Here is a 15,628-nt window from a genome sequence, read left to right on the forward strand (position 1 = left end):
CCACCAGTACTGTGCCCCAGTGTTATACAGTGACAGACCTGTACCCACCAGTACTGTACCCCAGTGTTATACAGTGACAGACCTGTCCCCACCAGTACTGTACCCCAGTTATACAGTGACAGACCTGTACCCACCAGTATTGTACCCCAGTGTTATACAGTGACAGACCTGTACCCCCAGTACTGTCTCTTTCTCACTAACAGAAGCAGCTGCTACAGCCTGATTTTACTGTCATTTTGTCTTCAGCCTCTCTAAGATTCTCGTGGTTCCGCGGAAGATTCTAGACCTGGACATTAAGAAAACGTGTGCACATTTCAACGAGGGACGGGTTCCGGTGAGTACTGGCCGTGCCCACTGCTGATGTTCTGGAACTTTCTGCCTTTGCTGGCAGTAACTGGCGTCCATTTAATTTCTGCAGCGATGGCACTGGCACCACCGAGGCAGTGACCTGCTGAGGATGGGCAACCTCCAGAACAACATGTGTGCCCAGAGGGACCGAGTCAGGTAGGAGACAGCAGATCGAGCGCCTGTGGGCACGGGTTAGATACAGAGTAAAGCTCCCTCTACACTGTCCCCATCAAACACTCCCAGGGCAGGTACAGCACGGGTTAGATACAGAGTAAAGCTCCCTCTACGCTGTCCCATCAAACACTCCCAGGGCAGGGACAGCACGGGTTAGATACAGAGTAAAGCTCCCTCTACACTGTCCCATCAAACACTCCCAGGGCAGGTACAGCACGGGTTAGATACGGAGTAAAGCTCCCTCGACACTGTCCCATCAAACACTCCCAGGGCAGGTACAGCACGGGTTAGATACAGAGCAAAGCTCCCTCGACACTGTCCCATCAAACACTCCCAGGGCAGGTACAGCACGGGTTAGATACAGAGTAAAGCTCCCTCTACACTGTCCCATCAAACACTCCCAGGGCAGGTACAGCACGGGTTAGATACAGAGTAAAGCTCCCTCTACGCTGTCCCAACAAACACTCCCAGGGCAGGTACAGCACGGGTTAGATACAGAGTAAAGCTCCCTCTACACTGTCCCGTCAAACACTCCCAGGGCAGGTACAGCACGGGCTAGGTGCGGGTTAGCAGTTTCTTGCGGTCCCAGTGTGCGAGGACTGCTGTGTTTAAATTCCCCACTCCAGCCATCCTGTGCCCTTGGCCTGTGTTTCCTGGGCTGTGCTGCCTTCACCCAGCTTGGGCTGGATTTAATTCTTGATCCTTGGTGTAAGACAAGTGGAACCTGGGTTGTATTGTCCAATCCCTGAGCCTTGGGCTGATTTTTTCCCCTCTCTCCAGTAAACTGGAGGACCTGGTGTATGGAGCCCAGAGTAAGCTGGTGATTGCTGACCTGGCTGATGACCTTCCGACACCGCCTGAAATCCAACTGGCCCACAGCAGACTGAGAAACCTCTGCAGCTGCGGTAAGAATATCTGCCCCCGTCCACCTGTCATTTAATCTCCCCCGACCCCTTTAATCCCAGCCTTGATCCCGTGTATTATATGTTGCAGAGGCTCCCACCTCGCTCAGGGACTTGGATGAGAAGTGGCTCTCGATGCTGGAGGGGACGCACTGGCTGGAGTACGTGAGGTAGGTGTTTGCCCCCTCCACGAAAAAATACAGCGCGAGGGGCATCAGTCAGTCAACAAGCCCCCCTCGCCCTCCAGTCCGTGCGGTGAGGGGGGGTCGGAGGTCAGTGACCACCCTCCAGTCCGTGCGGTGAGGGGGGGTCAGAGGTCAGTGACCGTCCCCAGTCCGTGCGGTGAGGGGGGGGGGTCGGAGGTCAGTGACCACCCTCCAGTCCGTGCGGTGAGGGGGGGTCAGAGGTCAGTGACCGTCCCCAGTCCGTGCGGTGAGGTCAGGAGTCAGTGACCGTCCCCAGTCCGTGCGGTGAGGTCAGGGGTCAGTGACCGTCCCAGTCCGTGCGGTGAGATCAGGGGTCAGTGACCGTCCCAGTCCGTGCGGTGAGATCAGGGGTCAGTGACCGTCCCAGTCCGTGCGGTGAGATCAGGGGTCAGTGACCGTCCCCAGTCCGTGCGGTGAGGGGGGGTCGGAGGTCAGTGACCGTCCCCAGTCCGTGCGGTATGGGGGGGTCGGAGGTCAGTGACCGTCCCCAGTCCGTGCGGTGAGGGGGGGGTCGGAGGTCAGTGACCGTCCCCAGTCCGTGCGGTATGGGGGGGTCGGAGGTCAGTGACCGTCCCCAGTCCGTGCGGTGAGGGGGGGGTCGGAGGTCTGTGACCGTCCCCAGTCCGTGCGGTGAGGGGGGGGGTCGGAGGTCAGTGACCGTCCCCAGTCCGTGCGGTGAGGGGGGGGTCGGAGGTCAGTGACCGCCCTCCAGTCCGTGCGGTGAGGGGGGGGGGGGTCAGAGGTCAGTGACCGTCCCCAGTCCGTGTGGTGAGGTCAGGGGTCAGTGACCGTCCCCAGTCCGTGCGGTATGTGCGGGGGGGGGGGGTCAGGGGTCATTGACCGTCCCCAGTCCATGCGGTGAGGTCGGGGGTCAGTCACTGTGCTGACGGGTTGATCCTAATGGTATGTTGGCCTTCATTGCGAGCGGATGTGAGTACAGGAGCAAGGATGTCTTACTGCAGTTATACAGGGCCCTGGTGAGACCACACCTGGAGTACTGTGTGCAGTTTTGGTCTCCTTACCTAAGAAAGGATATACTTGCCATAGAGGGAGTGCAGCGAAGGTTCACCAGACTGATTCCTGGGATGGCAGGTCTGTCGTATGAGGAGAGATTGGGTCGACTAGGCCTGTATTCACTAGAGTTTAGAAGAATGAGAGGGGATCTCATTGAAACATATAAAATTCTGACAGGGCTAGACAGACTGGATGCAGGGAGGATGTTTCCCCTGGCTGGGGGGGGTCTAGAACGAGGGGTCACAGTCTCAAGATACAGGGTAGGACATTTAGGACTGAGGTGAGGAGAAATGTCTTCACTCAGAGGGTGGTGAACCTGTGGAATTCTCTACCACAGAAGGCTGTGGAGGCCAAGTCACTGAATATATTGAAGAAGGAGATCGATAGATTTCTAGACACAAAAGGAATCAAGGGGTATGGGGAGAGAGCGGGAATATGGTATTGAGATAGAGGATCAGCCATGATCATATTGAATGGAGGGGCTGAATGGCCGACTCCTGCTCCTATTTTTCCATGTTTCTGATTGTTAATTTTTCTCTTTCCCCCCCCCCCCCCCCCCACAAGGTTGTGTCTGAAGAAGGCGAGTGAAGTCTCGGCGCTCCTGACTAACCAGAGCCTGACTGTCGCCCTGCAGGGTGAGCCCCGCTGCTGCCTGTTACACAGGTTCCGTGTGTCTGAGGATCTGAAATCTGAAAGCAGCAACTCCCCCCTTCCCCTGGGGTACGGGTCCCCTCCTCTCCTGAAGGTGCTGACTCTCACTGGGGTACGGGACCCCTCCTCTCCTGAAGGTGTTGACTCTCACTGGGGTACGGGTCCCCTCCTCTCCTGAAGGTGCTGACTCTCACTGGGTTACGGGTCCCCTCCTCTCCTGAAGGTGCTGACACTCACTGGGGTACGGGTCCCCTCCTCTCCTGAAGGTGCTGACTCTCACTGGGGTACGGGTCCCCTCCTCTCCTGAAGGTGCTGACTCTCACTGGGGTACGGGTCCCCTCCTCTCACTGGGGTACGGTTCCCCTCCTCTCCTGAAGGTGCTGACTCTCACTGGGGTACGGGTCCCCTCCTCTCCTGAAGGTGCCGACTCTCACTGGGGTACGGGTCCCCTCCTCTCCTGAAGGTGCTGACTCTCACTGGGGTACGGGTCCCCTCCTCTCCTGAAGGTGCTGATTCTCACTGGGGTACGGGTCCCCTTCCTCTCCTGAAGGTGCTGACTCTCACTGGGGTACAGTGGAAGTTCAGGGAAGGTAGGGGGATTTGTGGAGCAGATACCGGGGCTGACTCTCAAACGACGTTAACTGCGGGCGGTGTTTCCACAGAGACTGACGATCGCGACCTCGCCTGCCTCGTCTCCTCACTGATCCAAGTGATGTTGGACCCGTCCTGTCGCACTATGGTGGGGTTTCAGAGTTTGATTCAGAAGGAGTGGGTGGGAGCAGGTCATCGCTTCAGTGACCGCTTCAATCACCTGCGGACAGCGGACAAGGATGAGGTGAGTCCGGCCACAATCGAAGGTCCGTGAGCAATGGGATTGGACAGCAGATTAAAGGATGGTTTGGGGAGTTCGCTATTCCAGCCCCAAACCCCTTGGGCTATTCCAGATCCTTCCCCGTACCTGCCCTGGGAGTGTTTGATGGGACAGAGGGAGCTTTATTCTGTATCTAACCCGTGCTGTACCTGCCCTGGGAGTGTTTGATGGGACAGTGTAGAGGGAGCTTTACTCTGTATCTAACCCGTGCTGTACCTGCCCTGGGAGTGTTTGATGGGACAGTGTAGAGGGAGCTTTACTCTGTATCTAACCCGTGCTGTACCTGCCCTGGGAGTGTTTGATGGGACAGTGTAGAGGGAGCTTTACTCTGTATCTAACCCGTGTTGTACCTGCCCTGGGAGTGTTTGATGGGACAGTGTAGAGGGAGCTTTACTCTGTATCTAACCCGTGCTGTACCTGCCCTGGGAGTGTTTGATGGGACAGTGTAGAGGGAGCTTTACTCTGTATCTAACCCGTGCTGTACCTGCCCTGGGAGTGTTTGATGGGACAGTGTAGAGGGAGCTTTACTCTGTATCTAACCCGTGCTGTACCTGCCCTGGGAGTGTTTGATGGGACAGTGTAGAGGGAGCTTTACACTGTATCTAACCCGTGCTGTACCTGCCCTGGGAGTGTTTGATGGGACAGTGTAGAGGGAGCTTTACTCTGTATCTAACCGGTGCTGTACCTGCCCTGGGAGTGTTTGATGGGGACAGTGTAGAGGGAGCTTTACTCTGTATCTAACCTGTGCTGTACCTGCCCTGGGAGTGTTTGATGGGACAGTGTAGAGGGAGCTTTACTCTGTATCTAACCCGTGCTGTACCTGCCCTGGGAGTGTTTGATGGGACAGTGTAGAGGGAGCTTTACACTGTATCTAACCCGTGCTGTACCTGCCCTGGGAGTGTTTGATGGGACAGTGTAGAGGGAGCTTTACTCTGGGGTTGTCTCCCTTAGCAACAGGTTCACCGTCTTAGGTACTGTTGTCGGGGGGGGTGACGCATCGGGGGAAGGCACCAGCAGCCAGGCTCATGGCACCATGACTGGCTCTGTTGCAAAGAAGGGAGGGAAAAAGAGTGGCAGGGCTATAGTAATAGGGGATTCGATTGTAAGGGGAATAGATAGGGGTTTCTGTGGTCGCGACCGAGACTCCAGGATGGTATGTTGCCTCCCTGGTGCAAGGGTCAAGGATGTCTCGGCGCGGGTGCAGAACATTCTGGAGGGGGAGGGGGAACAGCCAGTTGTCGTGATACATGTTGGTACCAACGACGTAGCTAAAAAAAGGGAAGAGGTCCTACAAGTAGAATTTAGGGAGTTAGGAGCCAAGCTAAAAAGTAGGACCTCGAAGGTAGTAATCTCTGGATTACTACCAGTGCCACGTGCTAGTAAGAGTACAGAGAACAGGATAGTTAGGCTAAATACGTGGCTTGAGCAGTGGTGTAAGAGGGAGGGTTTTAAATTTTTGAGGCATTGGAACCAGTTTTGTGGTAGGTGTGACCTATACAAAAGGGACGGTCTACACCTGTGCAGAGATGGAACTGATGTTCTCGGGGTAATTTTTGATAAAGCAGTTCGGGAGCATTTAAACTAGTATGGCAGGGGGCTAGAAACCTATGTAGTGAAATAGAGGAAAGTGAAAGGCAGACAGAAATAAATGGTAAAAGGGTGAGGAACAAAAAACGAAGGGCCAAACTAATTCATAAAAATTGTGAGCATAAAAAAAGCCTGAGGGTTTTATACCTTAATGCGAGAAGCATCAGGAACAAGGTAGATGAATTAGCTGTGGAAATAGAGGTTAATAATTATGATCTAATTGGGATTACGGAAACATGGTTGCAGGGTGAGCAGGGCTGGGAGCTTAACATACAGGGGTATTCAGTATTTAGGAAGGATCGACAAAAAAGAAAGGGAGGAGGGGTAGCATTGCTAGTAAAAGAGGGGATAAATGCAATTGAAAGGAAGGATATTAACTCAGTTAATACAGAATCTATATGGGTGGAGCTAAGAAATAGCGAGGGGCGAAAAACATTAATAGGAGTGGTATATAGGCCTCCAAATAGTAAAATAGAGGTTAGGGAGGGCATCACGAGGGAAATTAGAGAAGCGTGCAATAAGAGCACAGCTGTCATCATAGGTGACTTTAACTTACATATAGATTGGACTAGCCTAATCAGTAAAAATAATGAGGAGGAGGAATTCCTTGAGTGTTTGAGGGATGGTTATCTGGATCAATATGTCGAGGAACCAACTCGGGAACAGGCTATATTGGACTGGGTACTGTGCAATGAGAAGGGACTAATCAGTAATCTTGTTGTACGGGGACCCTTGGGTCAGAGCGATCATAACATGATCGATTTCTCACTCGAAATGGAGAGCGAAGAAATTGACTCAGAGACTAAGGTCCTGAATTTAAACAAGGGGAATTATGATGCCATGAGACGGGAACTGAGTAGGTCTGATTGGACAACGTTCCTGGGAGGACTGGAGGTAGATAAACAATGGCAAACATTTAAAGATAGAATGACAAAATTGCAAAAATTGTTTATACCAATCTGGCATAAAAGGAAATCTAAAAAGGTGACTCAACCGTGGATAACAGGGGAAATTAGAGACAGCATAAAATCCAAAGATAGGGCGTATAAAATAGCCAAAAAAAGCGCCAGAGCGGAAGATTGGGAACAGTTTAAGATAGAGCAAAGGAGGGCAAAGGGCATAATCAAGAGGGGCAAAATAGCTTACGAAAACAAGCTGGCGGAAAATATAAAAACTAACTCCAAAAGCTTTTATAAGTATATCAAAAGGAAAAGACTGGTGAAAACCAAAGTTGGTCCATTGCAGTCAGATACGGGGGAATATATAATGGGAAATAAGGAAATGGCAGATCAACTAAATGCATACTTTGGGTCAGTCTTTACGAAGGAAGACACAAAAAACCTCCCTGGGATATCGGGAAAAATAGGGACATTGGCAAAGGAGGAACTGACGCAAATCAATATCTCTAAGGATATGGTGTTAAGGAAGCTAAAGGGATTGAAGGTGGACAAATCCCCAGGGCCTGATAACATGCATCCTAGGGTACTGAAGGAGGTGGCCCTAGAGATAGCGGATGCACTAAGGATGATTTTTCAGAATTCATTAGACTCGGGAACAGTGCCGATGGATTGGAGGGTAGCTAACGTTACCCCACTATTCAAAAAGGGGGGTAGGGAAAAAGCAGGTAATTACAGACCTGTAAGCCTTACATCAGTTGTGGGCAAAATGCTGGAGTCCATCATTAAGGATGAAATAGCGGAGCACTTAGCAAATGGGGACAGGATAGGACAGAGTCAACATGGATTTACAAAGGGTAAATCGTGCTTGACTAATCTATTGGAATTTTTTGAGGGAGTAACTGGTAGAATAGATGGGGGAGAGCCAGTAGATGTGGTGTACCTGGACTTCCAAAAGGCCTTCGATAAGGTCCCACATAAAAGATTAGCATGGAAAATTGAGGCTCATGGGATAAAGGGGAAAGTTTTGGCGTGGATAGGGAACTGGCTGTCAGATAGAAAACAGAGAGTTGGAATAAACGGCTCATTTTCTGAATGGCAGGCAGTAACAAGTGGGGTACCACAGGGATCTGTCCTGGGCCCCCAGCTGTTCACAATTTACATTAATGACCTGGATCAGGGAGTCGGATGCAGCATTTCCAAATTTGCAGACGACACTAAACTAGGAGGGGGGGTGGGCTCAGAGGAAGAGACCAGGAAGCTCCAGAGCGATTTGGACAGACTGGGCGATTGGGCGGATAAATGGCAGATGCACTATAATGTGGACAAGTGCGAAGTTATCCACCTTGGGTGCAGGAACGGGAGGGCAAATTATTATTTAAATGGCAATAGATTGGGAGAGGGGGAAGTACAGAGAGACCTGGGTGTTCTTGTACACCAGTCACTGAAGGCGAGCATGCAGGTGCAACAGGCGGTCAAGAAGGCAAACGGTATGCTGGCCTTCATAGCAAAAGGGTTAGAATACAGGAACAGGGATACCTTGCTGCAGCTGTACAGGGCACTGGTGAGACCACACCTCGAGTACTGTGTACAGTTTTGGTCGCCTCATCTGAGGAAGGATGTTCTTGCCATGGAGGGGGTGCAGCGGCGATTCACCAGGCTGATACCAGGAATGGCGGGAATGACCTATGAGGAGAGACTATGTAGTTTAGGGATGTACACACTGGAGTTTAGAAGATTGAGAGGGGACCTCATAGAAGTGTATAAAATTCTGACAGGTCTAGACAGACTGGATGCAGAAGGAATGTTTCCCTTGGCGGGTGAGAACAGAACTAGAGGACATAATTTAAGGATAAGGGCTAAACCATTTAGGACAGAGATGAGGGGGAATTTCTTCACTCAGAGAGTGGTGAACCTGTGGAACTCATTGCCACAGAGGGCAGTGTATGCCAGCTCATTAAATATATTTAAGAGGGAATTAGATATATTTCTACGGGCAAAAGGGGTTAAGGGTTACGGAGAGAAGGCGGGGACGGGATACTGAATTAAAGGATCAGCCATGATCTCATTAAATGGCGGAGCAGGCACGAAGGGCCGAATGGCCTACTCCTGCTCCTATCTTCTATGTATCTATGTATCTATGTATCTATGTATCTAACCGGTGCTGTACCTGCCCTGGGAGTGTTTGATGGGGACAGTGTAGAGGGAGCTTTACTCTGTATCTAACCGGTGCTGTACCTGCCCTGGGAGTGTTTATTTTCCCAGTACTCAAGGCTTGTCTCAATGCTTGAAGTTTGAATTGTAAACTCTTGATCTAACCCCTGATTTGATCCTGTTTTTCCCAGTCTCCAGTATTCCTGCTGTTCCTCGACTGTGTTTGGCAATTGCTGGGCCAGTACCCGGTTTCCTTTGAATTCACAGACACTTACCTGATGGCGATACATGACAGCACTCGCGTCCTGCTCTTCGGGACATTTCTGTTTAACTGCCAACGGGAACGGACCAGGGCCCAGCAGGTGAGGGTCGCTCCCCACCCCCGCTCTCGCCCCCCGCCCCCCTCTCTCGCACCCCTCCCCCGTTCTCGTGCCCCCACCCCCTCTCTCTCTCCCTCCCTCCCTCTCTGTCCATCTCACTCTTGCTCTCCGTCTCGCTCTCACACCCACACACATCTCTCTCTCTCTCTCACACACTCACACACTTTCTCTCTCTCTCACCCGCTCTCTAGGCTCTCTCCACTGATCTGAGGACCGGGCCGACCCCCTCCTCCAATGGCTGGCCGCTGTCTCGAGGCGCGGTGCGGGATGAGCAGGTGGTGCTGAAGGGCGGCTACTTCACGCGGGAGGAGAGAAGCTGCCCGCTGCCCTCGGTCTGGGACTGGTCACTCCAGTTTTCAGCGGAGCACCAAGTATTGTTCAGGAACGCCCTGTACAGAGATGACCCCCAACCTCTGGCCCAGAACGGGGCGTCCCAGCACTACACTGCTGAGAAGGTGAGTCTGACCGTGAACGGACAGTGCCCAGTGACCCCTGGGTTAGAGAGAGGGGGAAATCAGCCAGGGTTCCTGCTCCTGATCACTGTCCAGTGACCCCTGGGTTAGAGAGAGGAGGATATCAGCCAGGGTTCCTGCTCCTGATCACTGTCCAGTGACCCCTGTTTAACTGTTGACCTCCTGTGTTGCAGGTTGACCTTTCACCCTCGAGGTCGGTGCACCTTTTGACCAGAGGTGGACTCCAGGTTCTGGCCCAGCTCCTGCCCTGGAAGAACCTGTCTGTGACCAAGAGACTCACCAAATGGAGCCAGTCGCTGGAGAGCCTGCTGGAGATGGACCAGCCCCCGAGGATCCCGTCCCGCCCGTCCCTGAATCCCGCTGGCCTTCCCCTCCCGCCCATCCCCGGGCCCGGCATCCGGCTGTGGAAGGGGTGCTACCTGCGCTGGGTGTCGGAGCAGCGTTCCGAGGCCGCGTACGGCCAAGTCTCCGCCCTCGCCGCCGAGATTGACTCGCTCCGCCGGAGGCTGTGGCAGGAGGCGGACCGGATGAGCGCGGCTTCCAACGGGCTGGATCACAAGGGCAACCGCGCCTGCTCCCGCCCCGCATTCGGCAGCTCCACCGCCCCCTCCCCCGCCTGCCGGAAGGGGACTGCCGCCATGGGGACGTCCTTCTCCACGGTCGTCGGCAGCGCCACGCGATAGCCCCTGACCTCTCCGACCCCCGCAGGAGCCCTCCTTTGACCCATTTGTTTCTTCCAGTCCCGTCATTTGTCCGCGGTGTCTGGGTTTTGCCTTGACTCGCTGCACCTGACCAAAGTGAGACTCGTTGGCCGGCGATGCGCGTTTACGGGAGGTTTGCGCCGGAGTTTCCCCGCAGCACGAATTCGGTGCGAGGGGCTATTTCCCCCCCCCCCCCCCCTCCATCCACGGGGTGTGTGGGTGTCATTACGGAGGAGTCCTGCCAACAGTGGGGTCAGGGGGTCGTTGTGCATTAAACAGTCCCCCGTGGAGTGTGCGGTCCCCTCCCCTCAAGATATACGACGGGGCCCCTGAGAGAAACCGTTCCCTTCGCGCGGCCAGGAGTCCCGTTCTCCCCCCGCCCACCTGTAATTTACACCTGGTTTTAGCTCGTTTCCAGACAGTGTTTGTGGATTCCCCCCCTCCCTCCCCACCCACCCCCCCGAGCCGACTCTCGTGGCTGCCCCTCGGTGCTGACCCCCGTGGCGAGGGGGCACTGACCACCAGGAGCACTCTGCTGTCTGTTACTCGGTACGAATTGTGATGGATTCCCTCCACAGTGGCTCGCTCTTTTTATTGAGTCCCCCCCTGCCCAAAATAGACCTGGGCCGGGCTGCGATGCCCTCCACAGCCTAATAGCCCACTGCCTGGGCTCATGGTCAAGGTACGGGGCGGGGGGAGGCAGGGGAGCTGCTTCGGGAGCGGGTGAAGGACCAAGTCTGGTGAACCCGCAGTCCCAGGATCCTGCTCCCTCCTGACATCGAGCGCAGGGACAGGGGGAACCAGAGCGGGAAGGAGTTCAGGATTCTGGAGTCCGGCGCGCTTTGCACAAGCGATATTCCGAGAGATCGCAGTGCAGCGACCGGGCCTGGGGGCTGTGCTGTATATATTTTCTACTGTAACCCGATTTAACTCGAGATGATATTTTTTGACACGATAATAAAATATAGTTTTAACACGGCGTAAAGCTGACTTTGTGGCTGATGTAACTGTGGGGAGACCGGACCGGTGAGTAGCAAGTGGCAGGGAGGAATAACAGATACCTGGGAGTGAGTTACAGGCTGGAATCTAATCGAGCGGTTCGGGGGGTTTATATATATAATAACAGATACCCGGGAGTGAGTTACAGGCTGGAATATAATCGAGCGGTTCGGGGGGTTTATATATAGAATAATAGATACCCAGGAGTGAGTTACAGGCTGGAATCTAATCGAGCGGTTCAGGGGTTTATATATATAATAACAGATACCCGGGAGTGAGTTACAGGCTGGAATCTAATCGAGGGGTTCGGGGGGTTTATATACAGAATAACAGATACCTGGGAGTGAGTTACAGGCTGGAATCTAATCGAGGGGTTCGGGGGGTTTATATACAGAATAACAGATACCTGGGAGTGAGTTACAGGCTGGAATCTAATCGAGCGGTTCGGGGGGTTTATATATATAATAACAGATACCTGGGAGTGAGTTACAGGCTGGAATATAATCGAGGGCTTCAGGGGGTTTATATATAGAATAATAGATACCCAGGAGTGAGTTACAGGCTGGAATCTAATCGAGGGGTTTGCGGGGTGGGTTTATATACAGAATAACAGATACCCGGGAGTGAGTTACAGGCTGGAATCTAATCGAGGGGTTCGGGGGGGGGGGTTTAATATATAGAATAACAGATACCTGGGAGTGAGTTACAGTCTGGAATCTAATCGAGGGATTCGGGGGGTTTATATTTCGAATAACAGATACCCGGGAGTGAGTTACAGTCTGGAATCTAATCGAGGGATTCGGGGGGTTTATATATATAATAACAGATACCCGGGAGTGAGTTACAGGCTGGAATATAATCGAGGGGTTCAGGGGGTTTATATATAGAATAACAGATACCTGGGAGTGAGTTACAGGCTGGAATCTAATCGAGGGGTTCGGGGGGTTTATATATAGAATAACAGGTACCCGGGAGTGAGTTACAGGCTGGAATCTAATCGAGGGGTTCGGGGGGGTTTATATATAGAATAACAGATACCCGGGAGTGAGTTACAGGGTGGAATCTAATCGAGGGGTTCAGGGGCTTTATATATAGAATATCAGATACCCGGGAGTGAGTTACAGGCTGGAATCTAATCGAGGGGTTCAGGGGGGTTTATATATAGAATAACAGATACCCGGGAGTGAGTTACAGGTTGGAATCTAATCGAGGGCTTCAGGGGGTTTATATATAGAATAATAGATACCCAGGAGTGAGTTACAGGCTGGAATCTAATCGAGGGGTTCGGGGGGGTTTATATATAGAATAACAGATACCCGGGAGTGAGTTACAGGTTGGAATCTAATCGAGGGGTTCGGGGGGTTTATATATAGAATAACGGATAGTCGGGAGTGAGTTACAGGCTGGAATCTAATCTGGGGATTCGGGGGGTTTATATAGAATAACAGATACCCGGGAGTGAGTTACAGGCTGGAATCTAATCGAGGGGTTTGCGGGGTGGGTTTATATATAGAATAACAGATACCCGGGAGTGAGTTACAGGCTGGAATCTAATCAAGGGGTTCGGGGGGTTTATATATAGAACAGATACCCGGGAGCGAGTTACAGGCTGGAATCTAATCGAGGGGTTCAGGGGGTTTATATATAGAATAACAGATACCCGGGAGTGAGGTACAGGCTGGAATCTAATCGAGGGGTTCGGGGGGTTTATATATAGAATAACAGATACCCGGGAGTGAGTTACAGGCTGGAATCTAATCAAGGGGTTCGGGGGGTTTATATATAGAATAACAGATACCCGGGAGTGAGTTACAGGCTGGAATCTAATCGAGGGGTTCCGGGGCGTTTATATATAGAATAACAGATACCCGGGAGTGAGTTACAGGCTGGAATCTAATCGAGGGGTTCCGGGGTGTTTATATATAGAATAACAGATACCCGGGAGTGAGTTACAGGCTGGAATCTAATCGGGGGGTTCGGGGGTTTATATATAGAATAACAGATACCCGGGAGTGAGTTACAGGCTGGAATCTGTTCGGGGGGTTTATATATAGAATAACAGATACCCGGGAGTGAGTTACAGGCTGGAATCTAATCGAGGGGCTCAGGGGGTTTATATATAGAATAACAGATACCCGGGAGTGAGTTACAGGCTGGAATCTAATCGAGGGGTTCGGGGGGGTTTATATATAGAATAACATACCCGGGAGTGAGTTACAGGCTGGAATCTAATCGAGGGGTCCGGGGGGTTTATATATAGAATAACAGATACCCGGGAGTGAGTTACAGGCTGAAATCTAATCGAGGGGTCCGGGTGGTTTATATATAGAATAACAGATACCCGGGAGTGAGTTACAGGCTGAAATCTAATCGAGGGGTCCGGGGGGTTTATATATAGAATAACAGATACCCGGGAGTGAGTTACAGGCTGGAATCTAATCGAGGGGTCCGGGGGGTTTATATATAGAATAACAGATACCCGGGAGTGAGTTACAGGCTGGGTTTGGGGGGGTGGAGGGGGATGGTGAGCTGTCATTTGGACTTGATCGAGATGAAGAAGTGAAAGAAATGTAAATTTTCAGGATCCAACTGAGGGGCCTGAAGGAGACATTGAAACCCTGCCATTGCAATGAGCTTTACTCTGACTCTAATCCATGGTGTCCCTGAATCAGGACCCGACCCTGAGCTACGCTGAACAGAGCGGGGAAATCACAAGGATCATTCGCGTCAAAGCGACCCTGCGGCCTTGTCACTGTGGGAGTCTCCCCGATACCTTGAATAAAGTTTGCCCTGTTTTATTTGCTGTGTTTCCAGTCCGTGCTTGTTGTGGGAGATGTTGCAGCAGGAACAAGTGATGGCGGAATGGGGGTGACATAAGAACATAAGACAGCAGGAGCAGGAGCAGGCCATTCGGCCCCTCGAGCCATTCAATGGCTGATCCGATTTTGGCCTCAACTCCACTTTCCTGCCCATTCCCCATAACCCTCGACTCCCCTGTTGCTCAAAAATCTGTCAATCTCCGCCTTGAATATACTCAGTGACTCCGCCTCCACAGCTCTCTGGGGAAGAGAATTCCAAAGATTCACGACCCTCCGAGAAGAAATTCCTCCTCATCTCCGTCTTAAATGGGCGACCCCTTATCCTGAAACTATGCCCCCTAGTTCTAGATTCCCCCATGAGGGGAAACATCCTTTCAGCATCTACTCTGTCCAACCCCCTCAGAATCTTATATGTTTCAATAAGATCACCTCTTATTCTTCTAAACGCCAATGAGTATCGGCCCAACCTGCTCAACCTTTCCTCAAGACAACCCTTCCATCCCAGGAATCAACCTCGTGAACCTTCTCTGAACTGCCTTCAATGCAAGTATATCCCTCCTTAAATAAGGAGATCAAAACTGTACGCAGTACCCCAGGTGTGGTCTCACCAATGCCCTGTACAGTTGTAGCAAGACCTTCCTACTTTTATACTCCAACCCCCTTGCAATAAAGGCCAACATGCCGTTTGCCTTCCTAATTGTTTGCCTTCCTAATTACTTGCTGTACCTGCATGTTAACTTTTTGTGTTTCATGTACGAGGACAGGACTTCACAGGGGGGGGGCTAGACGGAAAAATTCTTACAGGGCTTGACAGGGTAGATGCTGAGAGGCTGTTACCCCCTGGCTGGAGAGTCTAGAACCAGGGGTCACAGTCTCAGGATAAGGGGTCGGCCATTGAGGACTGAGATGAGGAGGAATTTCTTCACTCAGAGGGTGGGGAATCTTTGGAATTCTCTGCCCCAGAGGGCTGTGGAGGCTCAGTCGTTGAGTATATTCAAGGCTGAGATCGATAGATTTTTGGAGTCTAGGGGAATCAAGGGATATGGAGATCGGGCGGGAAAGTGGAGTTGAGGTAGAAGATCAGCCATGATCTTATTGGCTCAAATGGCTGACTCCTGCTCCTAATTCTTATGGAATCTACTGCTTTCGGGAAAAGCCTCCAGTTTCTTTGGGGTTGATGCGGGTTTGTGTAGTGCGGAATCTTCTCGTTACCACTTGACCGACCTGGAAACGGAGGCGAACCCGGTGTCCTTGCGCCTTGTCGACTGATCTGTCCCTCGTCCGCGAGAGGGTGCACCGGCCAAAATGGCGGTTGTTCCTCGACTGAGTGTTGGAATGAGATGAGATCGACAGCTGTCCGTGTCCAGGGATGGTGCTGGAGTTTGTTCCTTGGTCTGTGCTGAGTGAACCGGGATTGCAATCTTGCCGTCTTTCGGATGAGACGTTGAACCAA

General features: G+C 52.1%; 1 protein-coding gene across 2 annotated transcripts in view; it reads left to right on the forward strand.

Moving 5' to 3' along the window:
* Window positions 1-11,336, forward strand: part of LOC147086357 (myotubularin-related protein 10-A-like) — a 29,365-nt gene extending 18,029 nt beyond the window's left edge. The window contains exons 8-16 of one of the 2 annotated variants that reach the window (XM_085978419.1): window positions 247-334; window positions 419-504; window positions 1,303-1,427; window positions 1,516-1,594; window positions 3,209-3,279; window positions 3,958-4,130; window positions 8,995-9,165; window positions 9,375-9,638; window positions 9,830-11,336. In XM_085978419.1, coding sequence (XP_085834545.1) covers window positions 247-334; window positions 419-504; window positions 1,303-1,427; window positions 1,516-1,594; window positions 3,209-3,279; window positions 3,958-4,130; window positions 8,995-9,165; window positions 9,375-9,638; window positions 9,830-10,339 — 1,567 coding nt within the window. In that variant the 3' untranslated portion in view covers window positions 10,340-11,336. The remainder of the gene's footprint in view (window positions 1-246; window positions 335-418; window positions 505-1,302; window positions 1,428-1,515; window positions 1,595-3,208; window positions 3,280-3,957; window positions 4,131-8,994; window positions 9,166-9,374; window positions 9,639-9,829) is intronic. The other variant, XM_085978420.1, reaches the window with a different exon arrangement.
* Window positions 11,337-15,628: the final 4,292 nt, after the last annotated feature.

Source organism: Somniosus microcephalus, unplaced genomic scaffold, assembly GCF_052327205.1.
Source record: "Somniosus microcephalus isolate GS21.2 unplaced genomic scaffold, FLI_Smic_1.0 unresolved_chr7, whole genome shotgun sequence".
Lineage (NCBI taxonomy): Eukaryota > Metazoa > Chordata > Chondrichthyes > Squaliformes > Somniosidae > Somniosus > Somniosus microcephalus.